At 40.7% G+C, this 23,304-nt stretch overlaps 1 protein-coding gene across 4 annotated transcripts in view; it reads left to right on the top strand.

Annotated features, from left to right (window-relative positions):
• Positions 1–23,304, top strand: part of RASGRP3 (RAS guanyl releasing protein 3) — a 58,747-nt gene that overhangs the window by 17,064 nt on the left and 18,379 nt on the right. For 3 of the 4 annotated variants that reach the window (XM_058020502.1, XM_058020504.1, XM_058020503.1), the window contains exons 2-9: positions 12,774–12,966; positions 14,517–14,619; positions 15,251–15,313; positions 16,514–16,645; positions 17,633–17,780; positions 19,337–19,510; positions 19,929–20,045; positions 20,346–20,621. In XM_058020502.1, the coding sequence (XP_057876485.1) occupies positions 12,897–12,966; positions 14,517–14,619; positions 15,251–15,313; positions 16,514–16,645; positions 17,633–17,780; positions 19,337–19,510; positions 19,929–20,045; positions 20,346–20,621 (1,083 nt within the window). In that variant the 5' untranslated portion in view covers positions 12,774–12,896. The remainder of the gene's footprint in view (positions 1–12,773; positions 12,967–14,516; positions 14,620–15,250; positions 15,314–16,513; positions 16,646–17,632; positions 17,781–19,336; positions 19,511–19,928; positions 20,046–20,345; positions 20,622–23,304) is intronic. The other variant, XM_058020505.1, reaches the window with a different exon arrangement.

The raw sequence follows: 23,304 nt of genomic DNA on the forward strand, positions 1-23,304 counted from the left end.
TTGACACATGATCAAGGTTCATATATTCTTTGTCATAATGCTGTGTTCTTGTACACGTTTTTTAGAAAGATGAAAATTTCTCCTGCTTAAACTCCGGATTTCCCTAATCTGAAGTAGCATTATTACAGAAAGGCTTCTATTCATAACCCATCATTCACTTAGATTCACCCAGTCCATAATCTTGGTGCCGGTTCATGTGGCACCCATTGGTAAATTGGTTATTTCACAGCAACTCATTGTTCAAGCCCAGAGCTTGTTTGGAAATTTCTGGTGTTGCCAGTGGGAAGTAAAAAAACCCCAGCTTATGCAAATGCATAATTGATTACAGTGGGGAAAATTACACCAGAAAAAGTTTGCTGAATTAGGGCTTGAGTCAACTCACCATCTGGATATATAGTGATTTATCCTCCAAATCAGAATAGCCATGACATTCCAGCCTTATCACACTGTCCATGAAGTAGCTTCCTTAAAAGACTAACAATCTCCTCTGCTAGAGATGTCTTGCCTGCTTTAGCTTGGTTACTCATGTTCTACGTCGCTGAATTCATGAACACATACTTCCTGGAACAGCTGCCACCCTTCCTAAAACTCTTGGTTTCCAGGCCCTGCCCTAATGACTGTCTGTATATTTTTATCTTAAGTGGGAATTGGGGCAGGGACTAGAATTCACCTTTTCCCCTCCTCTTGAGTGAATGCTCATCCCCTTAAATTACAGAGTCACGCTCTTGCTTGCTTGCTCCCTGCAGACCAAAGAAACTTCATTATTTCAAGTAATATGAGGTTCTGAGGATGATAAATCTCCTCTGTAGTCTCAGCCAAGATAGGGTGAGGTCTGCAATCCTTCCATGAACTGGAAGAGTTGATCCTGTGCCTCTCATAGCTTTAAGGAGTGTTCAGAGTTTTTGGAAAAAGAAATCTGGGCATCATGATGGCACCTATGTAGCGTGGAATTGACATGTTAGGTGTGACTAAAGGATGCTTAACACAGACAAGGCAGAGGACTTTCATGTGTACAGATCCCAAAAGGATTTAGGAGTGACCTAAGTAGGGAGCTTCTTGATGTTACTGACTCAGACTTTAATATCAAAAGTGCAGAGAGTGGTTACAAGCTCTAGACTGTCACCTTCTGGGGTGAGGAGGTGAGAAGTGAGAGACCAGGCTGAGAAACATAACCCTGGATCAGGCTGTAGAAGTAAAAGGGAGCCAGGATTTGGGCTCTTAATCCTCCTTTTGGATCTAATTCTCAGCTCCTATTGCAGAACTAAAATAAGAGTTGTGGTTTTCAGATTAATGTATCTTAAGTTTGCCTCATGTCTGTGTTTCAAAACCATCTCCTTTTTGAATACTCAAACTGATTAAATTATATTGAATTAGAAACTGGTGGAAAATTTGACTTGAGCATGGTTACCTGGTATTCTAATGCTTATAGAATTATAGTTTGCTCCTGTAAGTAAGCTTGAAAAAGACCAAGGTGTTATGAAAACTTGACTGCAACAACAGCCAGTCTTTCAATGATAAATACTGGGGGAAGAAGAACAAGTCCCTAAGCCTCTAAATCAGCTTTTAAACCAATATCTTCCCAGCTCCTTCATCCTTTAATTTCTTCCCCTTACTTGACCATATTTTTCACTTGATATTAGCTTTACTACATACACACAGGATTTTTATTTTTTTTTTTAGAATTATTGGAGTTTAGCAGATCTGTAAGGAAATTCTGATAAGGTCCTTAAATTTGATAACTATATGCTAAGGAGTAAAGAGTTATGGGTGTCCTGTATGAATTCAAAACAAACAGGTTTGGATTAATTCAATAAGAGCCTTTCAAGTTGCTTGGGATGGTCTGAACTGGCCACTGCAAAGTTGTAATACTGCCAATTGACTGGCAGGGTTTGATCCGCCACACCACAAGTGTGCTGGGTGCAGTATGTGATTCTCAGCTGTTACAGCTGCAGCAACTGCTCTTGCTGCTTTTCAAATAATGGTGAATCCTTAGCATACATGAGCTTTAAAGAATCACAGTGCTGGATCTTAAGCCATGAGCTTCGCAAACTTAACCAATGGGTTTTGATAAGGTTTGTTTTTCTGAAGTCCTACGGTAGTAGCGTGTTCTGTGGCTGTGGAAGGGGATATTTGTGTAGCTGCCATCCTGTGACAGATATTCTTTCATACCATAAATATATAACTGCCAAAATAGTATTGGCAAAATAAATATCAAAGTTGCTTGTTTGAAGTGTTACTTATTAAAGCAGGAACTGTAAGACGCTTTTCCTCTTTTTTCTGTGAGATTTTATTTTCGCACTGCTCCTTCCCCTTTTTCAAGTTGTCTTGCTGTTCTGTGTATTTTTATATACAATACAATCTTAGGTTACTCTTTTTAAAGAAGGCATTTAACTTGTTGGCTGCAAGCTGTCTTATTGTTAGGAAGGTATGTGGTTATTAATAAAGCTCACTCTGGCCCAAGTGCTTGGATATAGGAATATAGGTGACACTGTTCTCATATCCTGTACTGTGGTGACACTGTTCTCATATCCTGTACTCTGCAGACTTCTTGTATCATAAACAGCTTTAGAGGTTTGCTGTTTCTTCATGTTTGTACAAACCAGTGCATGTTTCCTAGTAGATTGCTTTGTGAGGAAACAAAGTTTTGTCAGCTCAGTGATGGTTGCTTTCTTACCTCTGAAAAAAGAGTACAAAATCTAGTCAGACACACTGAAACCAGGTAATAATCTCTTTGCTGCTCTTCTCTGTTGGAGGCTTAGCATTTAGAAAAACTCTGAAGTGGCCCAAGAAACAGTGTATGCCTCTGTTTAAAACGTTCTCTTTGCACCATTAATAAATATGAAGCTGCTGTTGTTCCTGCCATCTTCCCAAGGGAAACTCAAAAATAATAACTAGAGGTGAAAAGCTGCTTACATATTTTGATGCCCAGCATCTGCTGACAGAAAAAGAAAGACACTGGATCTCTCCTGACTTCAGGGCTGTGGTTTCACTCTACAGCTGCTTGCCTGTGAGTCCTGAGGCACTGGTGACTTCTGCAGCTGCAAAACCACCCAAGCCAGGCACCCTGCTTCATGTGAGTGTGCAGGAGAGAGAATTTGCATGGGCCCCAAGGGTCACACAGCAGGTCTGTGTGCCCCATGCCTGTCTGTCACCTCTCCCCAGTGCTGTTTTCATTGGCATTCTCTCCCTAAAGAGCAATGCTCCCAATGGATGGCAGCTGCCCCCAGGGACTGAGAAGGGCTGCTGGCCATTAGCAGCTGGCCCAGCCACACTCCTAGTGTGGGACCTATTAACAGGTCTGTGGGAAATAGCAGTTCCATGTGAACCACTTTCTGCACTCATCAAAGGGAAAACAAAGGATTATCCCATTACAAATGCACAGTAACAGCCAAAGGAGTGAAAGCAGCCAAAGCTCTGTCCTGTCCTCTGTCCTTTTAACTCTGTCTTGCTCCATCTCAGACATCCAGTTTCCCATTACTTAAGTCTCTGAAAGCCTCTTCCTGCCTTTATTGTTTTACCAGTTGCTGCCTTCAATTTACTGGGCTGATAAGTACTTCCCAGGCTGTAAAGATGCAGTCGAGACATTTGTGAAGCCAATCAAGGTTTTGATCGCAGTCACAGGAGGAAAGGTCAGCAGCAAAACTGCTCTCACTGCACTGGAGGCCACTCCTCACACTAGGGCAGGTATAGATTGTGACTTCATTGGGAGAGATGTGAGGGAATGTAGGGGTTAACAGGACTGAAGCAGAAAAAATGAAACTCCCCTTTTCACAAGGTGATACCCTTGCTTTTAGTGGATGTACAGTAACTGCAGTTGTTCTTCAGTTTGGGAAAGGCCAGAAACCAGAAAGAGGGAGAAATTAAATATGATCATCATGGCTGAAAATGATAGCAGGTAAGCAGGAGGTTAAGCTGAATTCTCCCCAGTGGTATCTGTGACTGCAGAGAATGATTTTGTCTTACCTTCATACAACAAGCTGCAGAGATGGCCACTGGAAGAGGGGGAGTGTTTTAAAATTATACTTTTTGAGACACTTCGCTATAATCTCTACAGTCTGGGTGGCCAGCAGAAGCCTGTGGAGCTTGGTGTGCTTGAGAAGCTCCATATGTGTCTGCAATTCCTGTGGCATCATCACAAAGGGTGGCACCGATGTCTGCAGGGTGGCTGTCCCCACTGTGGGGCACAGAAAGCACTGTTCCATGAGTAATTAGTCTACAGTGGGAAACAACTGGAAATTAAAGAATGATATGGAGTGAAAAAAGCTTTTTCTAAGGGAAAAATTATTTAGAAGCTATGGGCTTATTAGACAAGATCTTGATACCTTGATAACTTACTGAATTTTAATACGAGTTACATGCTCTTACGACTCCTCTTTGCCTTAAAATTGATTGAAAACTTGTGTGAAACTAAAAGCAGTGCTGATTTCTCAAACTGTCCTAACTCTTGGAATATTCCCCAGCTTGAAAGAAGTCACTACCCAGGGACTATGCTAGTGCTGAAAAATTTTGCCTTAGTTAAAAATAAGACATAGCAAGTGTTGTGGTAGATTTTCAAGCTGAACATACAAGAAAGTCTAGGCAGATAGGGCCTAGGATTTCTTAGTAATCTAATTAATACATGTGATTTTTCTGTCTTGTCTTGAAGAGAACATAGCTGGTTAAGGTAAACAATAATAAATAAGGTAATAACAATAAGGTAAACAATAATAAAATATTAAAATATTTTGTAACAGATATATTATTATATTATTACCATTGCTCAGATGGTAATAAATATTCTGGGGGTTTGTCTTTCTGACAAACTGAAGGATTGATTACTTCCCCAGATGTTTTTTAAAATAACTAAAATAATTGGTTTCTACTTGGGCTGGACCAGGCTCATTATAGGCATATAACAGGGTAAGGAGTTGTGATAAGATGTATTTTAACTCTGACTTGACTAGGCTAACAAAGCAGACTTAGTCTTGAAGGATGCTCTATGCAAGTCTGTGAATAGCAAAGGTAATTGCCAAGAGTTTCTCACAAGGCTTACAGGCAGTAATATAACTTGTAGGAGGCATTGAAGGTGTCTTGCTTGATTCTGAAAAAAGATCAAGTTAGAGTGAGTGAAACTCTTACTGCTGTTGCTGTCCTCTCCCTCGGTGCTGGAGATCTCTAATGTGTCTGAAGCACAAAGATTCCCAGAAGAGCTGCATCCCCTGGTGTCACACATGTTAATCAAATGTCTGATATTGGTAATTTGACTTTACTGGGAGTAGCAAAATCATTTTCATTATAAATATACTGAGAAATATGGCTGGGAGTTTTCTTCTTTTGAAAACGAACTAAAGTCTTCCTTAGCTCTCCCTTTTAACCTGGTGCATTCTGGGCAACTCTACTACCTTCACCCACGGAAAGTGGAAGATGCCATCAGCATAGTATTGGAATAAACCAAGGATGTCTGCTCAGATTTTCCTGCCATTAATTAGCTGGAGTTAAATTACAGAGGCAAATACCAACAAAGTAAATACAGGAAACAAATATAGAAATGGATGAGACAAACCTAAAGTATGGTAGATAACCAATTCCATAAAATGTCTGTATTGCAATTGAGAATGTAATCTTTGTTGTTTTTATAAATCCAGTTATTAAGCTATTATTTTAGGTGAATTATAATGAAGAAAACCTGGGGGTGGTGGTGGTGGTAGAGGTGTTATGTTGTCTCTGAAATCCTCTTGGTTATGTTTCACAGGAAGAATGCTAAACAAAATGCTATCTAAGCAGCTCAAGCCTTAATCAAGTGACTTTCTGATTACTGAGATTCTGATTTGGTCATGTGACTGTCCATTGGCATTCCTCATTATTTCTGTAAGCTTCTTTTTTATCTTAGGTCAGCATGTATTGTACTCTACATGCTCAACTTGTACCAGACACCATGGTCTTCTGTGTGTGGGTCTGAAGTAACACCTGGGTAGTCCATGGGAGTGGATCCATATATCCACTTGGTCTCTTACCTGTGGCCCCATTAATTTAACCTCTGTTTCCATAGAAGACTAGATGTCTAGGGCTTGAAATGGCTTGTATTACCCTTCTGTGTTCATTGGGTGACTTGTGAAAGTAAATATTAAGCTTAGTGGAGCCTTCTCTCAAAATTAAGCATAATAAAACATATTTTGAGTATTTGTAACTTGAATATTTTTGTGCTAAGGAACAAATGCTCATCCCTTAGAGGCTAAAGTGGATGCAAATAGCAAGGGTTTGGCAGCAGAGAGTCTGCAGGAATGGCCTCTGTGGGAGAAGGCCAGGGGCTGCCCTGTGTCAGACACAGCCACCTCCAGCTGTCTTTGCAAGGGACCCCATGCAGCTGAGTCCATCAGCCAAGCTCGTGGCACCTCTGGAAAAACATATTTAAGAAAAGGCAGAAAATTCTGAGGAGGGAAAACACGGAAAAAACAAGGGAATGGACAGGAGGAGGGAAGAAGAGAGGGAATAATAAGGTCAGAGGACAGAGGGGTGCTCTGTGACAAAGCAGGTACTTCCCTGAAGAGCCTCTGGGCCATTGATAAGTTCATGGAAGGGCAATTGCACTTGTGAAGGGACTGTGGCCCACAGAGGACCCATGCCGGAGCACAGGACAGAGTGAGAAGGGAGCAGCAGTGGCGAGACACTGCTGAGGACAGATCCTGACCTCGTGCACTGCTGGCTGTCTCTCCAAAGGATTGGCTCCAGCTGGCCACCAGCAGAGTACCTGTCCCATCTTCTTTTCAATCACAGACATCCCACTCTGTTGTTCAGTGTCTTTTAAAGTTCCCCTTTGATCCAAAAACAACAACAGAAAGTGAATCGAAGCAATAGGCTGCAGACAGTTGCTGTGGTTTATTGTGTAACTACAATCTGAAGGTGTGCAACAAAGGTGAATGAGTCCTGGGAAGTCAGATGAGCCCTGGACTCCCATATTCCATTTTCATTCCTCTCCTGCTCACAGCAAGACCTGTATCTTGCATTCATGGAGCAGTGTCACAATGTGTCCCTTGTTCTGTGTCCCTGCTCCATACAACAAAGGTCACTGGAGAGCCAGATGTGCCATCCTGCAGCAGCTGCACGCGGTGCTGAGGTCATGGGCTGGGCACAGGCAGTGGCACTGGGCTGCCAGACAGCCCAGCACCTCTGCCCTGCCCTGTGCCACACCCTGGAGAAACCTGACCCCCTGTGCCCCTTGGCCAGAGTTTTCTAGAAATGGAGCTGTGTTGCACTGTAATGAATAAACTGGTCCTGCCCAGCTACAAGAAATACAGAACTGCTGGGAGAGAGCAAACTCCAGGAGCCACACAGTAGGCAACCTAAGGTCTGTGCTGCCTTGAGCCCAAACAGATGTCTTGCTTGCATCTGTGAGGCAAAGGTGCAGTCCCAGCTGGGATTCTTATTATGGTAATTACATTAATATTTGTGGAAACTAACAACAGGAAAGGGTCTTACTGTGAGAGCCTCCATTACCTCTGCAGGGCAGCAGGTGACCTCTGTCCTCCAGAGCTTGCCCTGGATGTGATTAAGACAGAATAATGGAAAGAGGTGTAGCAAGGGAAGGTGCCCTTAAACTTTCTCATGAGACTCATGATTTCTTCTCAACTTCTTTTTCTGCATGCTGCTACTGATTGGATTTCCCTGTTGAGTTGCTCCCACTTAGCAGTCCTCCAGCGGCCAGGTGGAAGCTGTTTAATGCAAGCATTTACTGATGTGTTGTGTAGGCTTGGAGGAGGGGAGGTCTGGCTTATTTAAAGCCCCAAGAATGTCCTAATCTTGTAAAGAATACAAGTCTTATGTGTGCAGGCATCTGGAATGTTTATGGATAAACTGGGACCCATAGAGGTGCCTCTGTATCAAGGTGGGACTCTTTGCATGTGCCTCTATTTATTGCCTTTAATTAGAAGGAAAATAGCCCACTTTTAATAAACGGGGGAAATACTATAGGTACAGTTAATTTGGCCTGAGTAAAAAGCTGCTTGGATTTAATTTAGCTGAATAAATATTACCCTGTATGTCAAATTTAAGCCTATTTAAAACTGACTTATTGATTTAGCTTGCACCTGTAACCGATACAATTTGCCTGAAATCCACACATGGAGTGCCCACCCATGGATTTGTACAGGCTTGATATTTTAATATTATTTAAACTGCTGTAGGTCGTGGGTGTGGACCCCCTCCTTAAAATAGCCTCCAGCAGTAAAAGTTAAGTCTTTTGGTTTTACTAATTGAAACCTTGGCTTCATGCTGCCCACCCTGTTTACATCACTTGGTGCTTTTGCATAAGATCACAAGTTTGCTGCCCGGGTATCCTTTTTCTTCTAATAACTAATATATTGCTCCTGACCACATCTGTCTCAAGAGCTCACAGCCTCCATACTTGTTTCAAGTAATCTGTCAGGACAGTCCACAATAGCACCATCTCAACACTTCCAAAATGTTGAACACAAAATGCAATTACACTGCACAAAGTGCTAAGGAAACCCATCTGCTCAGATGAACCATGTGCATGTGGCACTTGGGCTGATGGCAGGACTTGGGAGGAGCTCTGTGTTTTGTAGTTCAGACCATGGCAAGCTCCTAACCTCTGAGCACATCACTGCAGTTGTTTCTGCTTTCTCCCTAGGGAGGAAGTGCACATCCCATGATAGAAATATTGCATAAAATAAAGCATGACATGCCTGACACCATGACTTGGTTCATAGGGATATTATAGTTGTTTCTATTGCCTAAATGAAGGAGAAAAAGCTGGTGGCTTTGAGTGAGTGCTAAGGTCTGTGTTGGTGGCATTGTTGCTGTGGAAGCCTTCACCTATTCCTGATTATCCCTTCCCAGCATAGGGTGGGTTACCAGCAAGAATTGCAGGGGAGATTGCCATTCCAAGTGACCTGGTAAAGAAATGAGAACGGGTGGCTGTGGAGGGCTGTGTGCCTCTTGTGTCCTTAACAGCCCATGGCAATCGCAGTAAACCAAATCAGATTTATAATTCCATTATAAGGCAAAAATTTATTTGTTTCATTCTAGTGGGCAATTATTCCCTGAAACAACTGGATGGCAATAAGATATTTCAGTGTTATGCTGCAAAGCAGCTGAGGGCAGAGATTCTCAAAGTTATCTTTATTTCAAAGTCCAACTGCACTTCTGGCAATCAATTTATTAAAAAATTGCCACATATCTCAAATGCTTAAAAATTTTTATTTGTAGAAATACTTTGTGATCATTTTATTTTTCATTTTGTATCTTTCTTGCAGTGAACTGTTGACAGAATATAGCTTATTTAATTTATGTAGATGAAATTTAGATTTGTATTTTACTCATCTCTACGGATGCTGGTGTGTGGTTGGATACCATTGTGGCATGGTTGTAGACAATTCCTTTATTGTTTTAGTAGAACAGCAGTGCTTGATCACACAAGGAATGATGTAATGCTTGTGGGTTTTGGAGTCTGCAGTCAGGAGATGTGATATCAGGTTTTGACTCAGACCCAATCAGCCAGTTCTGCACTTGGTAGAAATAATTTATTCTTCTTTAAGAAGCATTATTATAGTAATGCTCTGACCTTTAGTGATCTGATAGGCTGTTTGGGAGGACAGGATCTGTCAGGATCCAGGTGTCTGCTACTTAAGTAGTTGTGAAATTGAAGAAAAACACCAAACCTTCAATTTTACCCACAGCATTTTATACTGTTGTCAGTGGAAGACAGAGATGATGCTCTCCTATGCTATATTTTACATATGATGGGAATACCAACAAAATTTAAAAGCCAGATCAAATCTCTTCCACTCCTATATTTCATGCTCAACAATTTTCTAGGCTTAGACAGAAAATACAATAGTTTTTCCCCATTTAATTTTTGAAGCAGTGACTAAAAATATTTTGAAATGGAAATGATTTTATTTTTATCCTCTTGAAAGAAAACCTAAGTCAGATAAATCTGGAAGAGCTAGATAGCTGGCTTTGTGGAAATTACACCAGTTATTTAAGCACTTAGAGAAGGACTTGGGTATGGTCAAAAAGGAAAAATATGCCCAAAGTGGGATTCTAGCAAAAGTTAAGTGTACAAGGTTGTGACCTTGAAAAACACTGCAGAGCTGCTGGTTAACTCTGAAAGAAACCAAACAAATGCTCTGCTTACTTTTTTATTTTTTCACTTTAAATACAGAAACAGTCTTGGGAAGAAAGACTAACCCTAGGGTAACCATAGCTCTTGTAGCCTGACCATCAGGTGAGAGAGTCACACATCTCTCTGCACTCTCCTGTTCACGTCACACAGCTTTGGGTTTCAGTGTTGGCCAGGAAGGGTTGAGCCCAGCCCAGCCCCAGAGCCAGCCTGTTGGACACCACCTGCTACACAGGCTTGGAGCCAAGGACCTCTGTGTACTCACTCACCTTTTCCTTAACTGCATGCTCTGCTTGTTGTGTGACAGGATTCATTTAGTCTCCCCTCAGTTCATTGCAAGTAGCATCTCTGTGTGATTCCTAGAAAAGCGGACATGTTCTTTCAAGAGGTGTTTCTGCACCACCAAATTCAGAGGAGAGCGCTTCCTTCCACCCAGGAGGGGTGGGATCTAATGCTTGCACCTCTCTGATGAAGTTTCTTGTTGGCTGGCTTGGGCTGAGGCATCGTGTGTGCACTGCCTGGTAGAGACTCCCTGTTCCATGAGCTGTGCTTACATCCTCCAGGACCCTCTCAGCTTCAGGGAAGAGAGTGTCATGTCTAAATCCATTGCTGGATGGGACCAGAAAGAACCTGGCTGTAGGAACACATCTAAAAGTAATACTGCACAGCCATAGGCTTGTTCAGGTTGGAAAATACAACTTTAGGATCATCAAATCCAACCATTAACAAAACACTGCCCAATCCATCACCAAACCATGTCCCTAAATGCCACATCTACATGTCTTTTACGTGCTTCCAGGCATGGTGACTCAGCCACTTCCCTGGGCAGCCTGTGCTTGGCCAGCCTTCCAGTGAAGAAGTTTTCCCTAATATCCAATCTAAATTTCTCTCCTGGTGGAACTTGAGACCATTTCCTCTCACTCTGTTCCTTGTTCCCTGGGAGAAGAGGCCAACCCCCAGCTGCTACCAGCTCCTTTCAGGCAGTTGTAGAGAGTGGTAAAATGTGCCCTCAGTCTACATTTTTCAGACTAAACAATGCCAGCTCTTTCAGCTGCTCCTCATAGGACTTGCATCTCTGGCTGAATAGAATATTTGGAAGCTCTTCCAAGCAAAAACACTGCTGCATGCTTCAAACAGGCTCAGCACTGCAGGACTCTGGGTCCATACAGAAGTGTCCAGTGCAGGACACTTTCCAGGTGCTGGGATGCAGTGCACTGTGCTACCAGGGCACCCCTGGCCAGTCAGTGGTGTCCCGAATGGAGATGAGGTGCAGGTGGCAGCCAGCACAGGCCAGCAGTGAGCAGCTCACATGTGCCAAGGCTGCCTGGGAGCTTGAGACACTTCACTGATGGAGCTGCAGGCCAGTCTGGGCATCATCAGCAGCGCAGACCTACCCTGAATGAGAAGGGATTTCTCCTCTCCCTGGGAACTGGGAGTTGTGTCAGGATGTGTTGGCCCTGCTTTTGCTGGAGAAGGAGCACTCCTGCCCGTGCTGTGGGTGTGAGCTGCCTGGCTGGAGTGGCACCAGCAGGGACAGTGAAGCTGCCACTGCCTGGTGTCCTTGGGTGGCTGGGCCACAGTGACATTTGCAGGGCTGCAGGCAGAGACACAGCTCAGTGTGTCATTGTAACCCTGGCCAGTGGCAAGGGGATCAGGGTGGTTTTGTGAGAAGGGTAAAGAATGTCAATCCTACCAGGACTGGCTTTGCAGTGTGAGATCTGTGTTACACTGGGTTTGGAAAACTTGGTATTTGTGGGTGAATTAAAGCATATATATATATATATATATATATATAGTGATTTGCATGACCAGCTTTAAAAAGTTGAAGTTATGGGCAACAATTTTTCACTTCAAGGACTGTTTTAGTTCTACTCTTGGCTTTTTGTTGCCCAGATAAGTTGCTGGACGTACTTGTTTGTCACATTTCAAACACTTGGTGTGATCAGGCAGTAGTGGGGCTTAAGTCACAGATAGATAATAAAGTACTGATTTGTTCTTTAAATATAACCTGTAAAATTACTCCTGAAAACTTGTAACAGAGTATTCTATGCATCTTCAGGTAAAAGAATATTTGATATTTAAATGCATTGTAGATGTATAATAAAATTTAGAAGTTTCTGTATGTGTTTAGGTCTCTGTGACTGCCCAGCTACTGTGGGAAGATTTAATTTATTTTAAAAAGCTGATCTTAAGGTCCTTTGAAAAATTGCCTCCTTGTTTGATGTTTGCTACGAACTTCATTAAACACTTTATGTGGTCTGTGCCAATTAAGACCATTAGCATTATCATGAACCAGTAACCTCAGGGGGGAAAATGGTTATGCTTACAAACATAAAAGCAGGGGTATTAACAAAAAGTGACTTATCAAGTGTAAATAGAGAGACTTGAACAAAATGTGCGTCACTGTACATGCAGGCCCTCATTTGCCATCTGGTGTCTGTTTTATGACCTTAGCTATGGATTTATTTTGTGCTAGTGGACAAACAATTGGACAATGCTTAGAAACACAAGCTGGAATGTAGGGAAAGCTTATGGCAATCTTTCACATGCTCTCTATCTTGTGGGGAAAAAAGCAGTTAATAGAAAAGATGAGTTGAACTGTAAGCGTTCTTCCATATAGTCATATAATTATGATTTCTTTTACTTTCTTCAGATTTTCATTGAAGTCCAGCTAAGAATGCAACCAACAAAATAAAGTGAAAAAGCTGGGCATTTGAAGAAGCATCCTTCTACTTGGTGAAAATGTCTCTTATTTTTTGACAACGATTAAAAGACAATGGGGTCAAACACTCTTGGAAAGGCTGCAACATTAGATGAGCTTTTGAACACTTGTATTGAAATGTTTGGTATGCTCTTTCAATATTTTATTTTGTTGTTATTGAAATTAATCTTTTAATATAAATCCTGCTGTTCGCTGGTTTAGCCAGTCTTTCTCTTGGCTAAGAACATTTCTGTTCTGTAAAATTTTCCATGCTTTAATTTGGCCCAGAATCATGCAAGCCAGAATTTTAATCACATGCATACTTTATTAAATTTTCTTAATACAGATAATGCACAATTGTGGGTATGGTGGTTTCCACAATGCTGGCCTTTACCAAGAGAAATGTTTAGATGAATTATTCAAGGAGTTATTTCTGGCATTGATCTTTGTCTTGAGTGGTTACACAGCTGTGGTTTTGACCAGTCATTTTTTTAAAGGTTTTCCAAATCATCATGCAATAATTGTTAAGAATATGACCTAAGGCTCATGTAATCTTTTTACTCATATTAAAATGTGATGTACCAGGTCTGAGGGAAAGAAGTGATGAAAAAGACCTTGATCCATAACACCATTAATCATGACATATCACACTACAGTCAAACGAGTTCATGGATGGGCTCAAGTGTTTTCAAACAGGGCTTTGATTCACAAAGCTACATTTAGATTCCCTCAAGATGCAGGGCTGATTTTGATTGGAAGGAGGTACTAATTTTGTATGCCATGTGGAGAGAAATAAGTATCTAAAGGCAAGAGAGATTGAACAATTGATGGAAGATTGAACAATTGATGGATGCACAGACCTTGCTACCAGCTGCAGTGAATCCCATACATCCATTTCTGTAGGCCACCATCAAACTGGTTGCTCTAGAACTTCATTTAAGTATTACCAGAGCCCATGCACTTGCTGTCTGTTTGAAATAGTGTCTCCACTTGTGTACACACTCTCTTGACAAGCACAGTCCATGTGTGGCTCCTGTTTTCATACATCACATCATCTACTGTCTTCAAAAAAAGTGACAGACAGAATAGTCCAACATTGCAGGTGCTGGAGAAGACTGATGGCCAGCCAGTCTGCCAGGGAATAACTCTGTGTAGTTTCAGTGCCTTCACTGCAAAGATACAAGGGTCTCTGTTAGGCAGCTGGAGATGTGCCCTTGGGCACAGATGTGAGGTGCTAGGTGCTGCTTTAACATTTAACAGTGAATTTCTTGAAGCAGATCCATTTTTAAAAATAATTTAACCGCTGACTTAAAGCTATAAAGCTACAATAAAATAAATATTTGATATAGTTGTACATAAATCATCCTCCCCCTTCTTGATGGACTAATTTTTGATTTGTCCCTTAGATTACTGGCACTGCCTTTATATAAAGTTTAGCACAGTGCTGCCCATGCCCTATTTTTTTTAGCTGTGGCCTGTTATCTGAACTGGTTTGGGTTTTTTCCTCTGTTTAAATAACACTCACTGCATTTTAGCAAGTTCAAGGGGCATTTTTGTGCTCTGGTGTTCTTTCCTACCTTTTAGTTAGATAAAGAGCCAACATTTCCACTTTTGGTCATTTCTGTCTGACTGTGCTTGAAGAGTAAAAGCTCCCCCCTTCTATGATGGGGTTAATTCATTGTTTCTCTTTTGCAGATGACAAAGGAAACCCCTGCTCCAGCCATTTGCCAAGAACCTTTCTTTTAATGCACCGGTGGTATCTGCCTTCTACAGAGCTGGCTGGCAAATTGCTGTCCATATATCCTTTCACAAAGTGCTGCAAATTGGCATTGCAGTGTCAAAAGCAGATTGTTTTCCTGACTGCTTGTAAAAATGTGCCAATTAATTAATGACAAACAAGGTTCAGAGGTGATTTTTTCTTCAACCTAAAAGATGTGAGTTTGTGAGCTTCTTTATGCTCACATAATGACTTTGTAGATTTTCTGCATATGTACAAGAATACTAACTGTGCATCAACTGAATAACTGTAAATATGAGCCAAGATAATTTTTCAAGTGTATCACAACAGGTTGACCTTTGAGTACTATGAATTTTCAGTGGTATCTAACTACCTACATGTCATTTATACCTCTTAACTCAGTTATCTTAGCTGTTATCATATTTGGTTAGCCAGAGCTGGCAAGAAGAAGAATATTTAGAATTGTAGAATAGAGGCATTTTTGATAAGGGGAAAAAAGGAGCAGCCAGGAAATAGTCTCTGTCCCCTATGATGTTGTGAAAGTGAATGAAATACTAGATGCATAAGGTGGTTATCTCTAGAAGAAAAGTTAGATACTTTTTGGTAAATTCAGCTGCTCTAGTATCAGCCTCCAGTGAATAAAGCAACATTGCTGAGTCAAGGCACACAAAGCTTTCTTTAGCTGGCATACTTATAGAGATGCTGACGGGGAGAACTGCAATGAATTCAGATTGAAAATCTGCTACTTCATGAGGTAAATGCACTTCTGGTGGTGCTCTAGCATTTTGGTTTTATGCTTCTGTTAATACTATCAATGTGATTTTGTTTGTTTGGGTTTTTAACTTGGTCTGCATTCCGTAGTGAAGAGGCAATTTCTGTGTGTTTAAAACAATTAAGTTGAGCCATCCAGCTTTGAAGACACTTAACTGCATCAAGCTAAAAAGCTGACAGAAAACTTGTGTTGTTATTTATCTGGCTCATGAGTGTTATGATTTATCAGCCTCTCAGAAAGCAACAAGTTCAGTGCCACACAGAGGGGAGACACATTTTGCTCCCAGCTGTAACTCAGTGTGGGAGAAGAAAATTGTCTCTGACTTGTAGAGTTCAGTTCATGCAATCCCTGGCAATCCCTACATAATTTATGGTGACAGGAGTGTGTTAGTGACGCCGAAGTTGTTACACACTGGGTGTGTTCCAAACCTTGCAACAGCTGCTCTGACCTTGTTTCCATGGGAAAGCTTTCATGTGTTGGGCTGTTCCCATGTAGGAACATTTCTCTGTAAAAGAGAAAGGATGAATTTTTAGGTAATCATGATATCAATTGCTTTACTCAAACAAATGCTTTTCCCTCCTTCCTCTGGGTGAAGTTACATCACTGAGAGGAAAATGAGGGGGCCTGATAAAGCCTTTTCCACTCCCCCTTACATAGGGAAGGGGGCTTGCATGTTTTACATGTAATCTTATGTGGCTGACACTTGATTTACACAGTTATTCAGATGGAACTGCCACTCAAATGCACATTTGCATTTTCACTGGAAAGTCTTTTCTGGGCACACAAAGTTGTCTCACTTGGACACTGACTAAATGCAAATGTTACCTGGGTGTCCTGGCAGCCTGAGGCAGGACACTCTGTGTGCCTTCTGTGGGTCTCACCTGAGACATCACTTTAATTTTGCATTTCAATAGAATGCTGCTTTGTTGTGCTGTTGTGAGTTAAGCAAAAAAAAAAAAAAAAAAAAAAAAAAAAAAAAAAAAAAGATAAAGTGGCTTTTGCCACTTCTGTGTCACAAATAATTACAGAAGAACAGAAGAAACAAGCTGAGCTCACTCTCTCTGTCTAAAGAACAGTGGACCTGGAATAAGTCCCATAAAAAAAGTGTGTAAAATATATGCAGCCACTGAATGTTATACCTGAGTCTCTGGGCATCTCTTAACTGCTGTCTGTGGATTTCAGATACTGGATTTTGGAATTTCCTGCAGAGTTTAACTTGGATCTTGGGCTGATTCGTTTGACCGAAGAGTTTCAAGAAGTAGCCAGCCAGCTTGGATATGAGGATCACATCCATCTCATTGATATCTCCAGCATGTAAGGATGTCATGTCAAGGACATCTTTGTGTCTGGAACAGCAGAATTCTAGTTCTGTACAAAGTACAAAAATACTGAAGCCCATCTTGATCTTGAGAGAATGAAAAAAGCACTTGCAAAATTATCTTTAAATTTGAAGCTACTAAAAATTTGAAGTTATAGTTACACAGTAAGGAGAAGATTCCTACCTATATGTAAATTTGCCATATAAACAGGAAATAAATTATTTTTCTGACAAGGCACAAGCCAATTAAGTGATTAGTATTACTTTTTTTCTACAAGTTTTCATACAAAATAGCATGCAATGTAGTGACTGGCATGCTGTGTAAATCTCAGATCTTCTCCGGGAAGCTTTCTCATCTTCTCATCCATAATCTCTTAGTTTTTTGCAATATTTTCTATTATTTACATGGAGAATTTTTAGCATTCACATATGTAGTTGCATGACATCAAAATTATTACAACTACTATTTCTTTGATAAGCTGGGATGAAAGTTACTTTTTAAACATCACCAGACATGCTTTTGCATTTCATATGATACTGTAGGTTTTCTTTTAAAATATGGGATATGCACAGTATTTGGCTGTCTCTGTTGTTCCATTACTTCAGGGACCTATGCACTTACTGAGGAAAAATTAATCCTTGATGTTATTCAAGTATGTTTTTATTCTGCATCAGAAATAGTTTTGAGCTGTTCTTGACTTTAAATCATCTTTGATTATGGCTTCCTGTATCATGGGGAAGAATAGGTCGTCCTTTTGTTGTGATGGAAACCTGCTATTATTTATCACTTGGAGTAGTGCATGCAAAGCTCCCAGCTCCTGTTACACTCCTGAACAGGTCTCACTCTGTTTGTAATGTGCTGGATGTCACAGGGCAGAAGTCTCATGGTCCTTCTGTGGTCAATTTTATGTGATACATTCCAGCTGCAGGCTACAGTGACATGAGCCCAAACAGAACTGAGACTTATTCCTATTCCTTTGCAGTCCTTCCTATGACTGGATGAGAAGAGTTACACAGAGGAAGAAGATTTCCAAAAAAGGAAAAGCCTGCCTGCTGTTTGACCATCTGGAGCCCATTGAGCTAGCTGAACATCTCACTTTTCTGGAGCATAAATCTTTTAGGAGAATTTCTGTAAGAAGCCCACAACTTTGCCACTTGCAATTAGGAGCCTGTCTTTAAAGAGTGTTCACATGGTTTCACATTTATGACTGTTTTCTCAACATTTCAGTGTAGTGAATCTTTATACTGTCTCATATGATATACATAGCCAGGCATTTCCTGGACCTTTTTGTGCCTGATGATTTTTGACACTGAGGGAAATTCAGGCACAGTTGCTTCTTTTCACAGAGGATTGTACAAGGGCAAGAGGCAAAAGTGGATTAAAACTGAAGTTGAAGCTGAAACAAAACAAATGAGTAAGACAAATTCCAAAAGAAATGCTGGTTTCTGCTGGCAAATATCCATATGAAAGCGTCACATGATGTTACTGTATCAGGTGGCAAATGGAAGCAGTAACTTCTCAAAATGACAAATGAGACTTTTAAAAAGTGTTCAGAAGCATGAGAGAAATCAAACTCCTAAACTAAGAAAAATGTATGAGTTTTTTTGTTTATTTCAAGGGAGGAAGGAAAAAGAGATCAATGAGGAGCTGAGCCCAGTCTAAATAGAATCACTTTTGATGTCACTTAATAATGTTCAAAGGTTAATGGCTCTAGACTTCAAATCATAGGAAAACACCCTACTGTGATGCATGCAATGCTGACCTCAAAGAAGGAGGGAAGGACAAGAAAAAAGGCATGGATTTCTAATTAGATTTAAGATGCATTTGAATTCCTTTGGGGATTCCAGGAAGAAAACTCAAATCTTCAATGAATCTTCTTTTCTTTCCTTGCCGTTTTTAGCTTCTCTGTTAATTCTTCAGCTTGAATTTTGCTGTCAGAGATGATTCTCTGCAACCAGTGAGAGTTAATTTATCTTGTACCACTTCTCTCAAAGATATGTAATTGCAGAATATGATTAGTCTGAATCCTGTGTTTGGTTTTACCTGCTTAAAACAATGGGGGAGAAGGAAGGGCAGCATTAACTACAACAAAAAAAAATTAAATTATCTGAATACTGAACTACTATCTATCTGCAGCTAGGAGACAAGCGTCTGTTTTGTTAGAGTAGATGCCCTCCTGTTTTGCTAGCAGGCTGGTTTTGATCAGCTAAACCCATCTTGTCTGGCATTGCTAGCAACTCCCTACACAAGCTAAAATGATGTCCTAAATTACTGAAAACCTCCTTTCAAGGGACGGCTGAAAACTGTTTTTTCAAACATTCAGCGAAATTTAATTTTTTGGATCCTATAGAGTACCATGTCTTGAAGGTGTCAAATACAACTACACAGAATAAAATGTGTTGAGCAAATTATGGGAAAGATGGAAGCAGCAATCACACTCATCTTGCAGGCTTCTGTATTTCCTGACACACAAACAAGTTGTAAGTTGACATTTAAGGAAAAGCCACACCAAAACAACAGCAAAAAGACTTTAAGGAGGAGACATTGTGCAGCAGGAGATGTTGTGCTGACCCTGAATCATGGTCACTTTCTAAACAAGAGGAGCTTTAGAAAGAAAAGTATCAAAGTTCCAAAATAATTCTCCAATTTGTCCACTGTTTTACTGCAAGTGTCTTTTCTCTGTTAGTTCACAGATTACCAAAGCTATGTGATCCATGGCTGCTTGGAAAACAATCCTACTTTGGAGAGATCTATTGCTTTATTTAATGGTATCTCTAAATGGGTCCAGCTCATGGTTCTCAGCAAGCCAACACCCCAGCAAAGAGCAGAAGTAATCACAAAGTTTATCAATGTTGCACAGGTAAGTCTTGCAGATGAGTCTTTTTTCTTTCAGTACAAAGCATGAATATAAATGGAGATTACAGTAAACAAATCAGCTGATGCTCTTTGTGTGATTTCCTTAGTGAATAGCCTGTTCAACATCACTGGAGGTTATTTGTTCAGGTGTGGTGTGCCTGCATTTTTTAACTAGCAGACCTAACTTTATAATAATTTTTCTTTATTGTATTCCAGTTGGCAACTGTCACTATTGTGTGTTTCCTCTGGACCTACAATAATTGAAAAGCAAAATGCTGAACCATTCTGTTATGTGCCCTGGTTTATTGATTTGTGCTTTAGCCATGATGGGCTGTCTCCTTTAACTTGTTGTGTGGGACATTCAGTAGCTGCTGCTTGTATTTCATTAATTTTTAATTATGCATGATTAATCTCTCCTGCAGAAGCTCCTTCACCTCCAGAACTTCAACACACTGATGGCAGTGGTGGGAGGTCTAAGCCACAGCTCTATTTCTCGCCTGAAAGAGACTCATTCTCACCTGTCCTCGGAAGTCACAAAGGTATGATGGACTCCAGAATACATATTGAGGGGAACATCACCTCTTGGAGGTCTGATGGGTTCTGCAGTGCAGGTGTCTCACCAGCACAATATTTGGATCATGGCAGAGCATCCTGAAAGGAATGGGTTGCATTCCTCTCAATGGAGCAGGATAAGCTCACAGAGATCCTCTGGCTGATTGCCTGTGCCAGAGAGGAAATTAACACTGTCGACACCATGACTAGAGTTGTGTCCATTTAAAACAGACTAAGGAAATGCAGTGAATGCTTTCACAGGGACTTGCTTCTCTGGCTGTTTGTAGGACTGGAATGAAATGACAGAGCTGGTCTCCTCCAATGGAAACTACTGCAACTACCGCAAGGCTTTTGCTGACTGTGTTGGCTTCAAAATTCCCATCTTGGGAGTCCATTTGAAAGACTTGATTGCTGTCCATGTCATTTTTCCTGATTGGATAGATGAGAACAAAGTTAACATTGTGAAAATGCAGCAGCTTTCCATCACCTTGAGTGAACTGGTTTCCCTGCAAACTGCTTCTCATCATTTAGAGCCTAATTTGGATTTAATTAACCTGCTAACTGTAAGTATTGAACATGATTCAATTCACTGCTGTGATTCAAATGTTGAGTGTCATTAGGAATACTCATATCTATAAAGTTAAGTGCATATTTTAATCTCAGTTTTGAAAAGAAAAAGGAAAAAATACAAAACAGGAACAAGTTCACATGAGTTGTTGAGAAAGTTAAAGAGTTTTAGCACAGTCATATGGGATGGCTGGAAGCAGCAACAGAATTGTTATAAATTACATCTTTTAAGAATGACAGATGGAGGGCTGTATTTATGCTAGAAGAAGTAAAACTCATTTCTGAATACTGAGAATGGAGATTTATGTCTCCTCTGGAACAACTGGGAGACATGCTGGCATCAGCACATGAGAGAAATTCCAGCCTGTGCATCATTCCAATTTGCTCCCCTGTGCTTTCCTTGTGACACAGTATCTTTCCTGTCCAGTAAATAAAAATGTGATGGGTTTATACTGGGACTGATCAGGTACAGAGCTTTACACTAAGGAAGCTGACAAATATGAGCCTGATCTTGGAGCAACCAAGCTGGTGTGGATATACCTGTGGCTTCATTGTAATGAGGGCTGGGAAAGTCTGGGGAAACTGGAAAGCCCCTTCAGTTGTGCCTTGTTTGGAACAACCTGGGAACAAGTCTTAATCCTGATTAGTGGGACAGGAAAGAGCAGGCACCAGATATTGAACTCTGCAACAATCCTTTAGCTTAAAATTTGAACTATAAAGGTAGATATTTATTGTCTTGTTTTGTTTTTGTAATGACTGAGAGCTGCTTTCTTGTGACACTCTTTCCCTTCCTGGTCATTTCGTACAAGCTTGGCTTTGAATAGGGGGAAGTGGAACCTCAGGCTTTGGGGAACTGAGCAATAAAAAAGTGAGTCCAAAAGGATAGAAATTAGACAGTGTGAAGTGAGAGATGGAAGCTGAACTGCTGCCACCACTTTCATTAGCTGTTCTCTCTTCTTGGTGACAGCCTCTTTTCCAAAAGGAGCAGAAAGCTAAAGATTTTTTTAAGACCTCGCAAGCCTTCATATGTTCATCATTGCACCTGCCTGAGCTCACATAGCTTATCTGTTTTTCAATTTTTAAATTTTTTTCCTTGTTTTCAGCAAGATGACAGGGATTTTATTTGTATTTTTGTATTTCTTTCAGTGTACTCCATTTGCTAGGAGAAGTAATGGAGTACATGATGGTACTTTCTCACTTGTGATACTCCAATGCATTCATTCGTTCATAATATAACTCTGCTGACTTTGTTACAGTTGAGCCAATCTGCTCAAAAAAAATGAAGTTGCAGTGTTAATTCCAGAACTGATCAAGGGTTATAAATAAGCTAGACAAGTGTAGGGAACCTAAAATCTTTCCAGGATAATTCTGTCTTCACACCAGTCACTGGAACTGCAGTTGTGGACCAAGTAGGTTTGTGTGGGAGTATTGATTTAAAATGGTGACTTCTTGAAAGGGAAAAACCAACAAATTTCTATCAAAAGTTCATGGACCAGAATTTTGATACATATCATAATATGAATATTCTCATTTTTCTTCCTGTATATATCATATAGGTATATGTACCATATTCCTTATCAGTGTATATGAATACAATACTTTTTTTTTTAATGCTAGTCTCTTAAATAGAAATAATGGATTTATATTGTAGATTAAATGCCTCTGTCTATCTTTTTGTTGAAAATAAAGTTTTAAATCACTGGCTGGGTTCAGAGAAAGAGGACAAGAAAAGTGTTGCAACACAAAACTGACAAGAACTGACAACTAAAACCAGTTGGCCTTGCTATGTGTAAATGGTCTAGTAGCAGATTTAGCCTCCCCTGCTGCTTTACATCATCTTCAGTTTTCAGAGCGTGAAGAACTAACAATTCCTTTTATTGCTAGGTCTTATCTCTCTAATTTCAACTGTAAAAATTTTTCCATCTTTACCTGATTTAGAGAAACTCCCTTTCAAATCTAGTAAATGAATATAAATGTGCAGAATGATTTCCAGTTGTGTGGGAATTGGCTGACCCAACTGTTTCTTCCCTTCTGCTCTTTTGCCATTGAGCAGCTTTTATCTGGGCAAGCTTTTAGCTGGTCTCTTGTCCTGATAAGCAATGTGTAAATCTCTTGCCTGGCCTCCCTCCCTTGCAGTGCTGCCTTTTGCACCACACTTAGCAAGTGCCAGGCCTGTGCTTGCTCGACAATTAAATCACCGGGTTCTGGTTTGCTAGTCCAACAACTTGCACAGAAAGATAAAATGGGCGTTTCATGGGCATGTGGGAATTTGGCCTCATCTTTCCCTTCCTCAGTGCTAGAGTCCTATTTGCTCTACCTTTCCAGTGGCTTGGAAATGGTGATGTTTGGGGAGACTTTGATAGGATCTATGAAGTAAGAACTTGGGTTAAATGCTTGGGTGAGAGGTGGGTAGTAAACTTCAGGCCAGTTCCTCAAGGGGCTTACAGGCATTTTAAAGATGTTATTTTGAGTATAGATCAAAAGGATTCATGGGGAACCAGAGGACTCTTGGTTTCAGTGGTAGCTGCTGAATGGTCAACAGTTTGCAAAGTTGGTCTTCTCATGCCTTAAATGTCTGCACACAAACTTAGAGCTTGCTTTCACCCATCCCCACACCCCTCCACCCAACCCCATCTTTTTGTAAGCATAAAAAGTCAGCCTCTAGCTCACAGAACTTTA

The sequence above is a fragment of the Melospiza georgiana genome, chromosome 3 (assembly GCF_028018845.1).
Source record: "Melospiza georgiana isolate bMelGeo1 chromosome 3, bMelGeo1.pri, whole genome shotgun sequence".
NCBI lineage: Eukaryota > Metazoa > Chordata > Aves > Passeriformes > Passerellidae > Melospiza > Melospiza georgiana.